Source organism: Chlamydotis macqueenii, chromosome 22, assembly GCF_036417535.1.
Source record: "Chlamydotis macqueenii isolate bChlMac1 chromosome 22, bChlMac1.mat, whole genome shotgun sequence".
NCBI classification, from domain to species: Eukaryota; Metazoa; Chordata; class Aves; order Otidiformes; family Otididae; genus Chlamydotis; species Chlamydotis macqueenii.
In genome coordinates this window covers 7823169-7840570 of record NC_141577.1, presented here as the reverse complement: position 1 = coordinate 7840570, position 17402 = coordinate 7823169, and the positions used below count along the sequence as shown (strand labels likewise).

At 54.6% G+C, this 17402-nt stretch overlaps 2 protein-coding genes across 3 annotated transcripts in view; one reads left to right on the top strand and one right to left on the bottom strand.

Annotated features, from left to right (window-relative positions):
* PTPRU (protein tyrosine phosphatase receptor type U) overlaps nucleotides 1-16224 on the top strand; it is a 72412-nt gene extending 56188 nt beyond the window's left edge. For both annotated transcript variants that reach the window (XM_086764909.1, XM_086764908.1), the window contains 4 exons: nucleotides 7512-7637; nucleotides 9750-9907; nucleotides 11000-11135; nucleotides 13414-16224. In XM_086764909.1, the coding sequence (XP_086621035.1) occupies nucleotides 7512-7637; nucleotides 9750-9907; nucleotides 11000-11135; nucleotides 13414-13476 (483 nt within the window). In that variant the 3' untranslated portion in view covers nucleotides 13477-16224. The remainder of the gene's footprint in view (nucleotides 1-7511; nucleotides 7638-9749; nucleotides 9908-10999; nucleotides 11136-13413) is intronic.
* LOC147598115 (heat shock transcription factor, X-linked-like) lies at nucleotides 2267-2861 on the bottom strand. Its single transcript, XM_086764781.1, is given in 2 exon segments — nucleotides 2267-2473; nucleotides 2475-2861. Coding segments are annotated over 2 exon segments (594 nt in total).
* Nucleotides 16225-17402: the final 1178 nt, after the last annotated feature.

Sequence of the window (17402 nt, the reverse complement as noted above, 5' to 3'; positions counted from 1 at the left end):
TGGTGGGAGAGGTTCTTCCTCCAGTCAGTCCAAGTTGTGACTCCTGCGGGACAGCTTTATCACTCTGCTCGCTGCAGGGCTGTCCTTATCTCCAGATGGGCAGGAGAAACCCAAGCCTTCTCCCTGCAGCCCCGCTGCCCCTTGAGTTGGTCTGAGCTGGGGGAGGACGGGGCATGGACGCCCCAAGAGCTCGGAGGGTTTGGTTTGCTGTAAGCGGCCCTGGGTGCTGGGGTAGCTCCTGGGTGAGCCCCAGCTTGGCCTTTGGCTGGGTTTTGCCAGGTGCAGCGCTGGTGCCTGGCGTTTGTGGGTTGGACCCTTCACGTTCCTGAGGGCAGCCCCCTGCCCCGGGTGTGGAGACAGCGACCGTGAGACTGTAGAGATAGGACAAGAGAACTGGATAGGCTTTATTTTTGGGAACAACCACCAGTGAGTTACTCCTTATTCCTGACAGCTATCCTGTACTCCTTACACATATTCCTACGTATTTCTACACTTACTTGCTACCTAAAACTGCTGCCATTTCCAGCCCAGCCTGTGCTGGGGCCTAGCCCCAGGAGAGGAGTTGGGTGCTATCACTGCAAGAAGGAGAAAGACAGAGATGCGAGATCTGAGTGCTTGCACCAGGAAAGACAAACAGGGACACTAAAAGGGCATTTTAAACCTTGCATTTCAGCTGAATAAAGTATTAGGGTATGGTTCTGTTGAGGAAAAACCACCTCTGTGTTTTCTGCATGTGGGAGCAGAGAAGGGAAGGATTTTCAAAAGCCTAAAAACTGATGGAGAAAGCCAACCACTCCTGGTTTTCAGGCCCCTCAGCGTGGAATGGACGTGTCGGGAATAACGCTGATGCTGACGTGTACCTTGTCAGCGTTAAGCAGAAGCCCCAGGAAGATTTAAACTTTTGGTGCAGCCAGATACAGAGCGAGCCCCAAAAAAGTACGATACGATGGGACTGCGTATCCGTTTCACAGGTTGAAAGTAAGCAGAAATCACCAAAATCTGTTTTGTCAGCACTTCTGCTCCTCTGAAATCCCGCGTCAAGAATTCCTGAAAACCATCTGTTGTGGTTTTGTTTAGTGAGGGGGGCCTACAGTGGCAGCTTCTCTAGGAAGCTGCTGGAAGTTGCTCCCCTTTGTTCAGTGGACTTGGCCAGGCCTAGGGCGGACCCGCTGCTGGCCAAGGCCGAGCCAATTGGTAGCAGAATGTTCCGTGATAACGCCTCTGCGATAACGTATTTAAGAAGAGGAAAACAGGAAAAAAAAAAAAAAGAAGAGAAGATGTGAAGAAGCTGAGCGGGGGCAGAGGCACAGAGGGGGAAGCGCGAGCCTCATGGGCCTGGCAGGCCTCACCCTCTGGCCTCTCACCAGGCAGCCGACTGGGCCCGACTCGGTCCAGCCCGGCTGCAAGAAGTGGAGAGGAGAGGAGAAGTGAATAAGATGTAAAAAGATCCCGAGAGGCGTCTGCCAGGCTGTTGTGAGGAACAGCTGCAGACGCCAAGGCCAGTGAAGAAGGAGGGGGAGCAGTAATGCGGCTCCTGGCCAAGATTCCTCTGCAACTCGTGGTGATGACCATGGTGGAGCAGGTTGTCCCCCTGCAGCCCATGGAGGTCCACGGAGGAGCAGAGATCCACTTGGAGCCCATGAAGGACCCCGTACCGGGGGAGGTGGATGCCTGAAGGAGGCTGTGGCCCATGGAGGCCCCGCTGGGACAGCCGTTCTGGAGGGACTAAACTCCGTGGAAGAGATGACCCACGCCGGAGCATTTCCACGAAGGACTGTGGCCCGTGGGAGGGACCCCACAACAGAGCAGGGGAGGAATGTGAGGAGTTCTTCCCCCGACCATGGAGCAGTGGCATAAAACAATGTGTGATGAACTGGCCGCGACCCCCGTTCCCTCTTCCCCCCTGTGCCGCTCGGGGGGGAAGGTGGTAGAGAAAATGTTAAGCCCGGGAAGAGGGAGGGGTGGAGGGAGATTATTTTGTTTCCTGTCTCATTCTCCTGCTGTTTGTAGTAATAAATGAATAGTTTTCCCCGAGTCGAGTCTGTTTTGCCTGTGACAGTAACTTTAAGGATTTCTCCCTGTCCTTATCTCAAACCTCGAGCCGTTTTTCCTTATATTTTCTCTCCCTGTTCTCTCAGAAGGTGGGGGGAGTGAGAGAGAGACTGCGTAGGCTGGTCCCAATCGGGGCTGAACTACGACACCATCCATGAGACAAGATCCGGCCATTTGCTCCCATCCCCGTCCTTGCTCCCTACATTGTAAAAGCTCATTTGATCTGAACGTGGCCCTCTCCCCACCCGACGTCCTGGGGGTTCTTCCACGTGCAGAGGACCCGACGTACCTTGCCCGGAGCAGAACCTGCTGCTGCTACTTCTTGAAGCTCCTTGGTGAAGACAAATAAGAACAAATCCCTTTCTATTTTGCGGAAGCCATGGAGATTAAGCTGGAGAAGGAAATCTCTCATGGACTCGCTTTTCAAAGATCTTCAGGGCTCCTCTCCTCCCCACCACTTCCTTCCTGAAGAGTTCTTCTGTGATGATGATGCAGTTTCCATCATCGCCCCACCAAATGGACTGGAAGCGATGGCTGCTGCTGATCTTCCAGAGCTCCTGGAGGAACAGGCTGGCTGAAGACTGGCTGGTGCCGGCACAGATCTCCTTCCAGAAATGATGGCGTATGATGGGTAGCCAGGATTCCTCAGGCAAACCTTGTCAGGCGAGTTCTTCTGGGAGCAGTCCAGTGGCAGCATCCCAAGACACTTCCGTCTCACCTCCTGTGCGGCCCGGAGAAGCTGAAGCCACCCGCCAATCTGGCTCCGCTGGCTCAGAGGCCCAGGATGCCTCTGGTGAAGGCAGCTCCATTTTAGCTCCTTATTTCACAGCTTGGCTGCAACTTCCAGCTGTGGCCCTTTCCCCCGCTGCCAGGCTTGGTCCTGCCGCTCAGCAGAATGAAGAGCTGTGGCCCCAGCTGCCCGGGGAGTGCTGCAACGTCCCAGCGACGCCTGCTCCAGCGTCCCAGCCACGCCGGCGTTGCTCCAACCTCACTGTGACGTCACAGCGTGGCGCCCGTCTCCTAGCAACAGGAAGTGGAAGACAGAAGAAATTTCTGGAAAGCCCTGTTTTCCTGTCACGGGGAGAGCTGTTCTGAGCCCAGAGTGAATCCCAGTGTGTTTGCGCTGCGGTGTCCTGCTGGGGCCGTGCTGCGCCTCGCTGCCCGGGAGCTGGTCCCCAGGGAGGGACGGAGAAGGCTGCAGCCGGGGCGTTGCAGTGCCCCCGACCCGAAGATTTTCCCCGGGCACCTTCCCCCTGCGCAGACGTGCCCGTCCCCTCTGCTACGGAATAACGCACGCTCTGGGGTGTCAGTGGCGCTGCTTCTGCCGCGGCCCTCCGTGTGCCCAGGGGATGCTCTCAGCTTTCAGCAGGCTCTCCGCTCTGCTCCGTAGGATGAGTTGTAAGAGAAACGTTCCCTAAACACATCCTGCAAATGAAATACACTGGTGCTCGGCACCCCACTCCTTACTTGAGTTGGGTTCCTCTCCTTTCCTTTGCTACAGAACCTTTAGAACCAAGACCAGGAGACTCAGTGATGTTCTTTCAACTCTTTTGTTAAGCTGTCAACCCGGTCACTGCGGGAACAGTGACTTTCCATTTTGGGATAGTGAAATTGTAAGGGTCCAGTTGTGTCAGCTGAACGTTTCCAAGTCCATGGGGCCTGATGGACTTCATCCCAGAGTACTTGATCTGGCAGATGTTACGGCAGGACTGCTCTCTATCATCTACCAAAAGTCTTGGGAGTCTGGCAGTCTCTGCTGATTGGAAGCTAGCCAGCGTTATTCCTGTCTACAAGAGAGCATGGAATAAGGCCCAGGAAACTCCAGAGGTGTTAGTTTGAGCTCAGTACCTGGCAAAATGATGGAGAAGATCATAATGGGTGCTACTGAAAGGCATTTGAAGAGCAATGCCGTCATAAGGCATAGTCGAGATAGGTTCACCAAGGGAAAGTCCTGTTTAACTGCTCTTACATCCTTCTTTGATAAGGTCACCCACCTCGTGGATGAAAAAAAGACAGTGGATGTAGTGTTTCTGGATTTTTGTAAGGCTTTTGATGCTATCCCTCACAAGCATCCTTCTGGACAAGTTGTCCAGCTGTGAGATCATAGAATCATAGAATGGTTAGGGTTGGAAGGGACTTCAAAGGTCATCCAGTCCAACCCCCCTGCAAGGAGCAGGGACATCTCCAACCAGATCAGGTTGCTCAGAGCCTCATCCAGCCTGGTCTTGAACGTTTTCAGGGATGGGGCCTCTACCACCTCTCTGGGCAACCTGTTCCAGTGTTCTATAACCTGCATCGTGAAAATTTTTTTCCCAATTTCCAATCTAAATCTACCCCCCTCTATTTTAAAACCATTACCCCTTGTCCTATTGCAACAGGCCCTACTGAACAGCCTCTCCCCATCTTTCTTGTAGGCCCCCTTGAGGTACTGGAAGACCGCTATCAGGTCTCCCTGGAGCCTTCTCCAGGCTGAACAGCCCCAGCTCTCCCAGCCTGGCCTCATAGGAAAGGTGCTCCAGCCCTCTCATCATCTTCGTGGCCTCCTCTGGACCTTCTCCAACTGGTCCATGTCCTTCTTGTGTTGGGGGCTCCAGAGCTGGACACAGTACTCCAGGTGGGGTCTCACCAGGGCAGAGCAGAGGGGGAGAATCACCTCCCTCGACCTGCTGGCCACACTCCTCTTGATGCAGCCCAGGATGCGGTTGGCCTTCTGGGCCCCAAGGGTGCATTGCTGGCTCATGTTGAGCTTTTCATCCATGAGCATTCCCAAGTCCTTCTCCTCAGGGCTGCTCTCAATCCATTCCCCACCCAGCCTGGATTTGTGCCTGGGATTGCCACGACCCACATGCAGGACCTTGCAGTTGCCTTGGTTGAACTTCAGGAGGTTTACACAAGCCCACCTCTCCAGCCTGTCGAGGTCCCTCTGGATGGCATCCCTCCCTTCCAGCGTGTCAACGGCACCACACAGCTTGGTGTCATCGGCGAACTTGCTGAGGGTGCACTCTATCCCTCTGTCCATGTCGCCAACAAAGATGCTGAACAGGGCCGGAGCGTGCTGGGTGAAGAACAGACAGCAGGGCTCCAAGGGTTGTAGTGAATGGGGCAACAGCTGGCTGGGGACACGTCAGCAGCGGTGTTCCTCAGGGCTCAGTCCTAGGGCCGGTGCTGTTCAGTGTTCATAGCAATGATCTGGATGGAGGAGTTTGGTGAATTATTAGCAACTTTGCTGACAATACCAAACTAGGAGGTGGTGTTGACTGTCTTGAGGGATGAGAGGCCTTGCAGAGGGCTGTGGGTAGATGGGACCATTGGGCAATCATCAGTGGCATGAAGTGGAACAGGAGCAAATGCCGGATTCTGCACCTGGGAGAGGGCAGCACTGGGCGTGAGGATAAATTGGGCGAGATAGGCTGGAGAGCACTTAATTTTCCTTAATAGTGAACCTTTAGAACCCAGAGCAGGAAACTTGATGATGTTCTGTCAGCCTTTGAAATGACACCCTCTCTGCAGGACTGTGTGTTTTTTCAGTAAAGGAAAGGTTTGGTTTAGCTTTTGTAGGAGCTGGTGCTTCTCTTCTCAGTAGCTCGTACAGTAACGTACGTGTTGGCTTCGCTGACATCCATTGTGCAAACATGACGGCATGCAAACTGAAGAGGACCAAGGCTTTAGCTGTGGGCTGTGGCCCGGGAGATAGCGAGTAGCCGATCGTGAGCTGCTCAGGAGTTGCTCTGGGCAGAGCCACTAAGGTGGTTTTCAATGGAAGGTGTGAGAACCCAGTTCTGGTGGTGGCTGTTGGCTCTCTGTGAGTCCAGAGTAGAGGGTGTCGGTGCAGACTCAGTGCCCAAGGGTGGCTCTGGCACGGGCGAGCAGACTTACTGGTTTCAGCACGACGACAGGGCTGGGCGCATTGCTGCATCGAGCCCTGGCCAGCGTCAGCGGCTGCCCCGAGCCTTGCGGGCTTTGCTCCCGATGGGCCGGACCCGCCTGGCTTCCCTCTGTGTGCAGAGAGGGGTTTAAGCCGGGAGGATGGAAGGGCTCTGCCTGCGAGTATGGCTGCGGAGGAGAGCAGCGACCTTGCCCGAGCAGTGGACAGGGCCGGCTAGGGGAAGGCGACTGATGGCCCTGCCTGTGTTTCTCACCTTGATTCGTGTTTACTCTCACGTGCGCCGAGATGCCTGCCAGGGACCAAGCGCCCCTTCGAAACCCCAGCGGTGCCTCCGCTGTGACCGTCCAGCACCTCCTGTCTGCATCACGTCAGCTGTCAGCTGAACCCAGCTGTGACGGACCACGGCGGGGAAGGAGGCAGCAAACCCGATTTTATTTCCTTCTCACTACCCGGTTTTTCATTCCGTGGCGCAGAAATGCCCTTCGGCCTCGCAGGAGCTGCCCACTCCTGTGCCGTCCTCCCCCCGGTCCCCATCCCCTGCAGTGGCTGCTCTCCCCTGATGGGGACTCTGCCGTTTTTCGTTATTATTCAGCCCCGTTTCCCTCTCTCTCTGGATGTCTGTTCTTCAGGGATGGCTGTGTTACAATATTTAGCTGGATCTCAAATGTTTACCAGTTTCAGGCCAACAGGTAATAAATCAGCCTTTACAGCAGGCGGCTCTGGAAGGTGACTTGGAGGGTACATCCCTCCCTTGAACTGTGTCTTGCTGAAGAAAGTTTTAATATCCAAATTATAGCTCTGTGTCTAGAAGGCTTAGAGATCGTGGAGATTTATAGCCCCTATTAATAACCAATTATTTCTCCAAGACGTTTGCTGTGCAGTTAGGCCCAGGCCGTTAGAAGGCCTGAAATGCTAAATGCCCCGTTAAAGTGCGGTGACAAACGTCATATATTTTGTGTCAGTGCTGGTTTCCCAGCTGTCATGGTGTGAAAACAATCGCATCCGTGACCCTTGGACCGAGCCATCCGTCAGCGCCGTGCTGGACACATGATCGGGGAGCCGGCGTCGCTCCGCAGGCCTTCCCTGGGCTACAGGCTGGGGTCACCTTGACCTGGAGGGGTGTCCTGGCCATGGGGAGGGAGGGACTGTCCCACGTGGCTGTTGCTGCCGATGGCAGAGCTACTTCTGAAGCCGGTGGGGTTGGACAGCAGGCTTGGAGCAGCCAAACCTTACTCCATCGCAGCACAGGATCAGGCCTGTGCTTGCCAAGGCAGGGACCATCCTGATACCTCCTGTACCAGTAAAGTCCCATCACTGGGAGCATTGGCTGTTGTGTCTGTGCGGTGGGGAGAGGGCTGTGTGGTGCTGGGGGGTAGACCTGACCTTTCAGTTTTGCTCAACAAGCTGAGGCCACCCAGCATTTTGGCTCCAGCATCCCATCTCAAGGCCACCTCACGGTGTCCAGTGCCAACCATTCTATTCCACTTGACGCTGCCTGTGATGCAGGATGCCCTTTCCCCGTGTCCCAGTGCATGTCCCTGGTCACAGTGAGCTGTGCCTCTTCTCTCCACAGCCCTGTTTGCAGTACTGGCCTGAGCCAGGGCTCCAACAGTACGGCCCGATGGAAGTGGAGTACGTTTCCGGAGCGGCGGATGAGGACATAGTGTCCCGTCTCTTCCGAGTCCAGAACATCACACGGGTGAGGGTCTCTCCTCTGGCTCCATGCCAGAGCAGGGTGGTGGATCGGTTTTGTTAGCCGCTGCTTTGGGGAAGGGCTGGGGCTGGTTTATATGAGTGAAGACCTTTGGAGATCAGAAGGATGATGCATCTAGTGAAGCCATGCAGTCCTAGAGCTTGGCGTTGCCTGGCCAGGTAATTCTCCATATAAACTAACAGAATGATGTCTTCTTCAGCCTAATCCAGCTCCTCCAGAGGATGCAGCCCCAGCTCTCCTTTTTTTTTTTTTTTTTTTTTGAGAAAATTGCTATTGGCTCCATCCAACCTTTCTGGAGTTCATGGCTCCTTGCAAGATTTTAGATAACTCTGTAGGAAGAGTTTTCTCATCCTGCATGGAGGTCCATGTCTGCCCTGCCACGCATGTATTGCAGGATGGAGACTCCCTGCATGGGCACGGCCGCTCTGCTGGGACCAGCAAAGCCCTTTTTGCTTGCAGGGTGAGAAGATCCACACAGGTTTTCAGCTGTTGTCCCTGTTGCATTGACACTTGGCTGGTTCAGCTTGCCTTGAAATGAAGAGAAAGGCAGTGAAATGGGACAGGGACTGCGGTGAACAGCCCACATGGGCGCGGAGCTGTATGTGGAAAAAAAAAGGCTGATTTAATTACAAAAGGCAGCCGTGAAGAGGTGGCATCCCTGAGGTCTTCAAATCTCCTGAGAATTATCAAGAGGCTGAGGCCAATGCCACCTTGGAGCTCATTTGGGCAGATGGGAGCTGGGGAGTTTGGAAGGGAGCGTGCGGCTTGGCTGCCGGCCCGGCTGGGAAGGGTGCTTTGGCGTGGGAGCTGGGTCGGAGGAGATAAATCCTGATTATCTGGACTCTGAACACACAGTGGGTTTTGGTTGGCACTCCCCGTGGGAGCATCTGGCATTTCCTGGGTGTCAGCACAAAATCCTCCACCAAATGTGCTTTGCGCTCAGGTGGTGGAATATACCCCACACTGAATTAAAACACAGTGTGACTGAGATCTCTGGATCTAAGAAGAGATTTTCCCAGGCAGCAGATTGCTGCAGGAGCTGCTTCTTGCCAAGCCTGGCTGGCTGGAGAGGAGCCGGGCATTGGGGATTGTCCCAGGTCCTCCAGAACCAGACAGAGCTTTCATCAGAGCTTCAAAATGGACGCCAAAGCTTCCCTTCCCGGGCTGTCGGAGGAGTTTTCTCCTGTTTTAACTCCACTTAGTTGTTTCATCTTCTCCCTCTGCCTTTCTGACTTCCAGCTGGAAGCAAATGCCCAAGCCCGGGGAGGTCAGCCCATCCCAGCCACATTGCTGACTCTCATAGGAGCTCCCGAAAAGGTTCAGAAAAGCCCCTGTGCGTTTGGGGTGCACTGGTGGGGGTGGGCACCAAATGTCCCCAATACCCCCCAACCCCCGGCTGAGGGGTCCCTGCAGAGCTGCAGGAACACCCGGTCCCGCTGGTCTGGTGCTTGCCCCGTGCGTCAGGCATCTGAAATGGGGCGGATGGAGCCCTGCAGAGCTGGAGATCCCCCATCTGCCTCTGTTCCCCCCTTTCTCCTCTGCTGCGTGCTCCTCACTCGTGTGCTGCCACGCCCTGGGATGCGGCTGGGATGCGTGACCCGTGCTTTTATCCCGTCAGGCGCTCCCCCTGCCCCCAGTACTCCGGAGCAAGAGCCAACATCTGCCTGGCTGACGCCTGGCCTCGTTTAGCTTTGCGGCTGTAATCCTCTTCCTTGGGCCTGCTAACCAGATTAGGTTTCAAATCTAACCAGATTACCAGGGTATTAAGGTGCACTTCCACCGCCCCCCACCTCTGCGGTGGCAGCTTCTCGTCAGCCTCCTGGTTCACAGCGAGCGCGGCAGAAACATGTCCCCTCGGATCTCCTGTGTGCAAGATGACATGATGGAGAAGCCTTGGGGGTAGGCTCAGGGGTCTGCTGACAGGTTTTGGGAGATACAAGACAGCCCGAGATGCTGTGAGGTAGGATAAACCATGTCAGCAGAGCTACCTGGGGCGCGATGGGGTGGTGGGAGCAGTTGGGTCCACCTCTTGCCCTCCAGCAAACCTCCCGAGGGGGTAAATGGGGGCAGCCCATGGGTTGAGATTTGCGTTTCTAGTTGCAGGAGGGGCACCTGATGGTCCGACATTTCCAGTACCTGCGGTGGTCAGCGTATCGAGACACCCCGGACTCCAAGAAATCCTTCCTGCACCTCCTGGCCCAGGTGGAGAGGTGGCAGAAGGAGAGCGGCGACGGCAGGACAGTGGTGCACTGCCTGTGAGTGTCAGCTGGAGAGGAGCGGGCTCTGGCATGGGGGGAGATGCCACCAGCTTGCGTGTCCACAGTCCTGCCTGGAAGTCCTCTAAAAAGCTGTCATTGAGGTGACTTTGTGCCCAGATGGAGGGCATCATGTGAGTTTTGGGTGAGGTGCTTTGTCATCACCATATCAAACCTTATCTGTGAGGTGGATGCTCAACGGGAGTGACACCCACTAGCAGCATCCCTGCCGCACCCCCCAGTCCCCTGCCTTGCAGCGGGGCTCGGCAGAGGTCCCAGCCCTGTCACCACGTCCCCTGTGCGTAACAGGCTGTAAAGGGATGTGACGGGAGCGGTGCATCTCCCACAGCCTGCCTCGCGTCAAGGGGGACGTGTTCTCCAGCCCCCTCCTCGCAGCTGGGTTTGGCTCATGCAAACGCCCGAGTGTGCTGTCCTCGGGTGTGACCTAGCACGTTCGCAGATCGGTAGAGACAGCAGGCGAACCTTTAATCAAAAATTAATTACAGCCTCGTCTATCTTCATTAGCCCAAGGGTAATTTGAGAAGATGCTGTATAAAACACTGGCGTCATGGTCTCTCTTCCTCTCCCCCGTTCCCTTCGCTGCCGGGGATCAGACGTGGTGGTGTGGGGTGGTTTCAGCCCAGGATGGGGCGAGGTACCCAGCGAGCTCTGTGCAGGGTGAAATGTTCCTCCAGCCAGCGCCACCCAACAGGTCATTGGCCCAGGGTCACCCTGCAGATGGGAAGAGGGTGACGAGGACAAAGTGGCTTCCCTGAGCTCACACAAGGAATTGGTCTGTGGCAGGGCTGGGAAGTGAGCTCAGGAGTCCAAGATCCAACCTTGATGATCCAAAAAGGTGTTTTCATGCTCTGTTACGGCTCTTGTGAGGACTGGAGGGCAGGATGACAGCTCGTGCCACCACATGGGTCTGGTTCAGGCCCCCTCAGTTTGGGAGGACTCTGGGGTGTGAGCCCGTGCAGCCCCTGCTCTAGGACATCTCCTGGGATGAACACAGAAAGGGGGAGTTAGAGGGAGCAGGAAGATGCTCTAATGCCGTCTTTTCACCACCGACATGTGTATTTCTCCCACCAGGAACGGAGGTGGCCGGAGCGGCACGTTCTGTGCCTCCACCATGATCCTGGAGATGATCAAGTGTCACAACATGGCAGATGTCTTCTATGCTGCAAAGACCCTCCGCAACTACAAGCCAAATATGGTAGAGACCTTGGTAAGCACCAGACACCGCCGGCGTCCACCCCGGCTGCTGGTCCCCGCGCATCCCTCCAGCAGGGAGGAGAGGTGCTGGGGGATGCTCACCTCCCAAAAAACCTCCCCATCCCAAATCCTGATTGGCATCATGGGCATCCTCATGCAGAGCGCGTCTCGGCAAGCGTGCCAGCAGCCTACCGCGGGCTGGGCGGAGAGGGAGGCGAGGCGGCTCCGGAAAGGAGCCTTGGGCTTGCTTTCATCTCACCGTGCCGACACGTCCTTGGCGTGGGGCTTGTTGGAAATCCTTCCCAGGAGCGATAGGGCAGGTTTGTGTTAATTCGCAGGATGTAATGGCAGCTCTTTGGAGGGTTTGCGGTGCCAGGAGCAGCTCCGAGGTGGAGTCAGACAAATTCCTGTTGGAAATATAAAAGGGAGCTGTGTTTTGAGTAAAATTAATTGGTGGATGAGCTGCTGGGGACAGCGATGGAGCCACGTTTCATGGCAGGGTGGCTGGAGGTGGCAGCGGGTCAGGGTGAAAAGCCTGTGCGCTATTTCAGGCCCTCGATAACGGGACAGGGGACAGGGTAGGCGCATGTCTGTCCCTATTGTGGGGGAATCCAGGTGCCTAGTGATGTTTTAAATCAGCCGGAAATGTTTACCTTGTTGAGATTATAAAATCCCTGAGTTGCAAAATGAAATGGTTTGGAGGAGGGGATGTGATTTGCATTAGGAATTGATGTGGAGGAGAAGGTGGAGGGGACAGGGAGCGGAGAGAGGGATGCAGATAATGGGATGATGATGTGACAAGCATAAAAGCCACCGGACCCATTGGGCTAAATTGCAAAGGTATTAAAAAAAGGCACCGTTTCGCATCAGGACACAAATGTCCTCCAGCCTCAAATGAACCTGAACCGTCTATTCTGGGAATCCCAATCTACTGGAGTCACTGGGAGGCCAGATCCTCGCCCAGTGGAAAGAGCCACAGCCCAGCGGAGAGCAGCTGGCACGCAGCGGTTTCCCGCTCTGTTTGCCTGTGGGGTTTATTTTTATATGATGATAAATGGAAACAATCCCTTTTCTTAATCCAAAAAGCATTATGTGCTGTTAATCTAAGCTGTCACAGCCTCCTCGCTTTGCAGCCCTGCTCCCCTGCTGCCTGCTCCCACCTGGGGTCTCTGAGCAGCTGCCCACCTGTGCTGGGGACGGCAGGACTTTTATGCTGATGCTCCAGCTGCCATCGCCGTGCGGCTGCCGAGGATTTCGGGAGATGAACTCTCCCCTTCCCCTCCCTGCTGTCACACCTGGAATGCTCCCATGATGTCCCAGCATTTGCAGTAGCATCAGAAACCTTAGATATTTGGGCTTTTTTTTACCCCACTTGTTTTGCTTGTTGGATGCTTGAAGGAGGAACATCTCCCGGGGACGGGCACTTCCAAGGTCCGAGCTCCCTTGTAGTTTTCTGTGCTTATGAGGACAGGAGAACACAAGAACAGGCCACGTAAAGGAGAACCAGGATGGATGAGATTGCCTTCGCAAGCCCAGTTTCAGTGGTTTTTGCTATAAAAGCGGGAGCCGCCCATGCTGGGCTTTTCCTTTTGTAGCCGGGAGCCAGCTGGGGGGAGCGAAGGGTGGGGGGATGCTGGCGCTGTCCGTAGCTGCCTCAGGAAAGGGAAGCGATGGGAGAGTGACCCCGGTCCTGCTGCAGGCTCGGAGAGGACCTTCCCCACCTGCAGCTCTTGGCTCTGGCCCAGCCATCGCAGGCAGGTCAAACTTCGACCTGAGCACCAAAATGCTTGGATTTTTTGGCATTTCCCTTGGAAAATTTGGATTTTTGGAAGTGAAAGCTTCTGGGACTTCCCTTTGCACCTCTCCTCCCATGCAAAGCAAATGCCTAGACCAAATCTCTGCCAGGGAGGAAAATGGCATTTTTTTATCCACAGCAGGAGAATTTGTGATGGGAAATGTCCTGGCAGCTGGGACAGGGCGTCTCCGGTAATCCTGCACCAAGACCGTGGGTGCTCGCCTGGGCACGCTCCCTGTTTGCAGCCTCTGCTGAACTCAAAAATAAAAACACTCCTTGATTTCATGCCCATGGTTTTATTTCAGACACCTGACTCCAGACCCCATAACTCCCATGGCTCTGCCAGCATCTGATTGACACATGTCAATCACTGCAGTGGTGGAGAGGTGGGGTGAGGCTGGTTGGTAGGGTGATTGATTTTGCCGTGAAAAAGGAGAGCTTTGCGGAATAGTTTACTTGGGATCATAACAGCCTTTTTTTTTCCCTTTCCAAACAGGAGCAGTATCATTTCTGCTACGACATAGCACTGGAATATCTGGAGTCCCTGGAGACCAGATAGCACCTCGCCAGGAGAGCGGTGGCAAGGGCTTGCACGGGGGTCGTGCCAACCGTGCATTGCGCACTCGGACGTTGCGTTAGTGCTGAAGGTGAGGAGGGAAACAGCGAAGGACCCGACAACAACACCCATCAGATCCAGAAAAACAAAAGGATGTGAGGATGTGTCTGCTGCTCCCCATCTTCACCCTCTGCTGTCCATCTCTGCTTTCCGCCCCGAGCGCGTCTGAGCTGCTGTGGGTCAGATGCCACGACTCGTCCCGTCCCAGCATTGCTTTGAGTCAGGGTCATGGGGTCCGTGTGCGCAGGATGTAGCCCCGTGGTGCTGCCTGGGTGTCTCTAAAGCAGCTGGAGAGGAGGCCAGGGAGGAGGACAGAAGAAGCCGAGGCTGTTTCTCAGCAGGGAAGGATGGATATCTGGAGAAGAGACGTTGCTTTTTACCTGTGTGTGGAGTTGACGCTGCTATTCCGAGGAGCCCAGACGGCTACTGGCAGGTTTCACCCGTGGCGGGGACACACTCTGAGCTGGAGCAAAGACCCCGAGAGGAGCTCTTGAGTTTCTGCCCGTGCACACCATGAGTTTGATCTTCGCTTTTTTCAGTTCTGTGAGTTGTGACCCTTTGTGTATCCAGCCGTGCACAGAGCGGGGGACGTGGGATGGTGGTGGGACGTGGAGGGCACTGGGCATGCGATGTCCCTCTGCAGGGACCGACCCAGGCCCCTCCTGGCGCCTTGGCAAAGCTTTTCAAGTGATGATTCCCCTGCATCTCCACACTGTCTTCTCCATCTGTAGCAATTAATTCCTCCTGGTCCATTTTTAACCCTTTCCTGTGAGGCACTGCACATGATACATCTTTGGTGTCCAGAAACAAAGCCCTCAAAGTTCAGGTCCATGCCGTATGCCTCCTGGACGCTGCCCCAAGGCTGTTGCCCACTGGTGCCGCTTGGCTTTTGCTGGGAGTGGTGAAGCAGGTTGGTCGGTTTGGTGATGGCGTTGGGGGTGAGCTGTGCTGAAGCCCTAGGCCATGGCCGTGCTTCAGGGCTGGGCACGGGGAGGTCCCCACGCCCCTGGTGCCAAGCATACAGGGCTGGTGATTGAAGGTACCTGATACTTTTTTGGCTTCATCCTGCTGCAGACGAGTGTGAGATGTCACTTTTTCTGCGTGATATTGTCGCAGTTACAGGGGTGTCTGCTTACAGAGGAGAGCCTGGTTGTAATCGAGCTGTGAAAAGGGTTTTCTCTCCCTACAACTGGCCTTGAGAAGGTGCGACCAGAGGGATGCAGGTCTAGGGTCTGCCTTGGAGATTCGAGAAACTCGGAGGAGGTTGCTTCTGACCTGAGGGCCAGGAAGAATCCTTCACTTTTTCTGGGGTGGCTGGAGCAGAACAAATGAGAAGTTGTCCTCCATATGCTGGAAGTTGCATGTGGGCAACCTCATCCTTCATCCCCCTGCCATCCCCCTTGTCCTTCATCTGCTCCCATCCTTCATTCCCATCTCCTCAGGGCAGTGAAAGTTTCCCCGCGCTGCCCACCCAGAGGCTGGGGATCCCTCTCCCTGGAGAGTCGTGTTCAGATCCACACCATGACTGAGAGCTTTGGAAGATGCCGTTTGGCCACGCCAACCTGCGGCACAAAGGCTGCAGAGCCAAAGCGGCTGCGCCCCGGCTGAGCAAACCCGGGAGGTGTTCCCATCCACCTTCCAAGGGTGGAGGAGAGCAACGAGAGAGATCTCTGCCCTCTCTCTGCCTTGGAGGATGTCCCACCTGCTGCCTTGCAGACGCGCGGGGGTGGTGATGAGGATTTCGGCAGCGTCGGACGGACGGTTTTGCCCAGACACTTGGCATCCCCATGTGCTTGCCAAATAATTCACACAGCCTGACAATAACTTATTCCAAGGGCTATACAACATGATCCCCCTTCATCTCCATCCTTGCTGTCTTACCCTGCCGTGTGCCCGTGCCATCTCATGACCAAATAGTCTTTTTACCCCAGCAGAGCCTGCGGAATGGTCCAGTTACACCAGTACGTGGTTAACACCAGTACTCGCATCGCAAGCTGTGACTTGGAATAAATTGGTGTCCTTTTCCCAGTCCCCGTGTCTCTGTTGATGTGTCCGCGCTGTCCTGGGATGCGGCAGGGAAGGCGCTGTGTGGTGGGGGCAGAGAGGTCCCGGGGTGCAGAAACTGGTTTTGTGTGGAAATGGCTGAGCTGAACCACTGGAACGCCCGGGGCCAGGGCGCTGGTGGCATCATTCAGCCCCAGTGCCGGGGGGCTGGAGGGCGATGCTGCTTCATTCCAGAGGGAGGGAGCATCCCCCAGTGCTTTGCACCTGCAGTGTGGCCAGAAAAAAAAAAAAGGAAAATTGAAACCCAATTTAGTCCTAATGAGACAACAGAGACTGGAGGAGGTGAATATATGTTTTAAAAGCCAGATTTCTTTTTTTGTGATATCTCCTTGCTGGATGTCTCTGGGTTTTTAGGGCATTTCTTGCGAAGGACAGACTGAAATCAAAGTGCTATAAAAACCAACTGATCTCCAGCTCCCACCAAGATGCTCATATGACATGAGGCAAGAAATATTTCCTGTACATAGAAATATATATATAGAAATATATATAAAAATATAAATACTGTTCTTAAGATGGATAATGTTTATTGGTATTACAAATTGGAGTGGTGCTTTTTTTTTCTTTTTAATAAAAACAAAACAACAACAAAAAAAAAGGAAAAAAAATTAAAACCTGAGAAAAACACCATGGGAACCATTTTGTCTGTATGCAGAAAAAGTGACCGCGAAAGCTGGCAGTGTCCAAGAGCTGCTGCCGAAGGGACCGGTACCACAAGGTGGCTCCGCCGTGGAGGGGGATGGTGCGGTGGGACCAAGGGAGGGATTGCGAAGGAGGGACATGCCTGATATGGATTGTACCATGCACATCCAGCTGTTGTTAACTGTTTTTTTAATTATTATTATTATTATTTTGGCTTTCTTTCCTTTTAAGAAAATCAGTTGCATAAATAAATGTTCGAAATTTGTGATGGCCTCTGGATTTCTTTTGCTGGCTCTGGTCCAGGAGCTGTGAAGCAGGGAACCTTGATGCAGGTAACCCAGCAGGCAGCTTGTAGAAATCATAGAATCATAGAAATTTAAGGTTGGAAGAGACTTCCAGATCGTCAAGTCCAACCATCAACCCAGCACCACCGTGTCCACTAAACCATGTCCTGCAGTGCCACGTCTACACGTTCTTTGAACACCTCCAGGGATGGCGACCCCACCGCTGCCCTGGGCAGCCTGTTCCAGTGCCTGGCCACTCTTCCAGTAAAGAAGTGTTTCCTGATATCCAACCTAAACCTCCCCTGCCGCAACTTGAGGCCATTTCCTTTCATCCTATCACAAGTTACTTGGGAGAAGAGACCAACACCCGCCTCCCTGCACCCTCCTGTCAGGTAGCTGTAGAGAGCAATGAGGTCTCCCCTCAGCCTCCTCTTCTCCAGACTGAACAACCCCAGTTCCCTCAGCTGCTCCTCATCAGCCTTGTTCTCCAGACCCCCACCAGCTTTGTTGCCCTTCTCTGGACGTGCTCCAGCACCTCAATGTCCTTCTTGTGCTGAGTGGCCTAGAACCGCACATAGCATGCGAGGGGCGGCCTCATCAGTGCTGAGTCCAGGGGCACGTTCACTGCCCTACTCCTGCTGGCCACGCTACCCCTGACACAAGCCAGGGTGCTGTTGGTCCTCTTGGCCACCTGGGCACACTGCTGGCTCGTGTTCAGCCAGCTGTCAGCCAGCACCCCCAGGTCCCTTCCTGCCAGGCAACTTTCCAGCCACTCTTCCCCAAGCCTGCAGCGTTGCGTGGGGTTGTTGTGACCCAAGTGCAGGACCCGGCACTTGGCCTTGTTGAACCTTGAAAGACCCCAGTATTGGCCGTACCTTG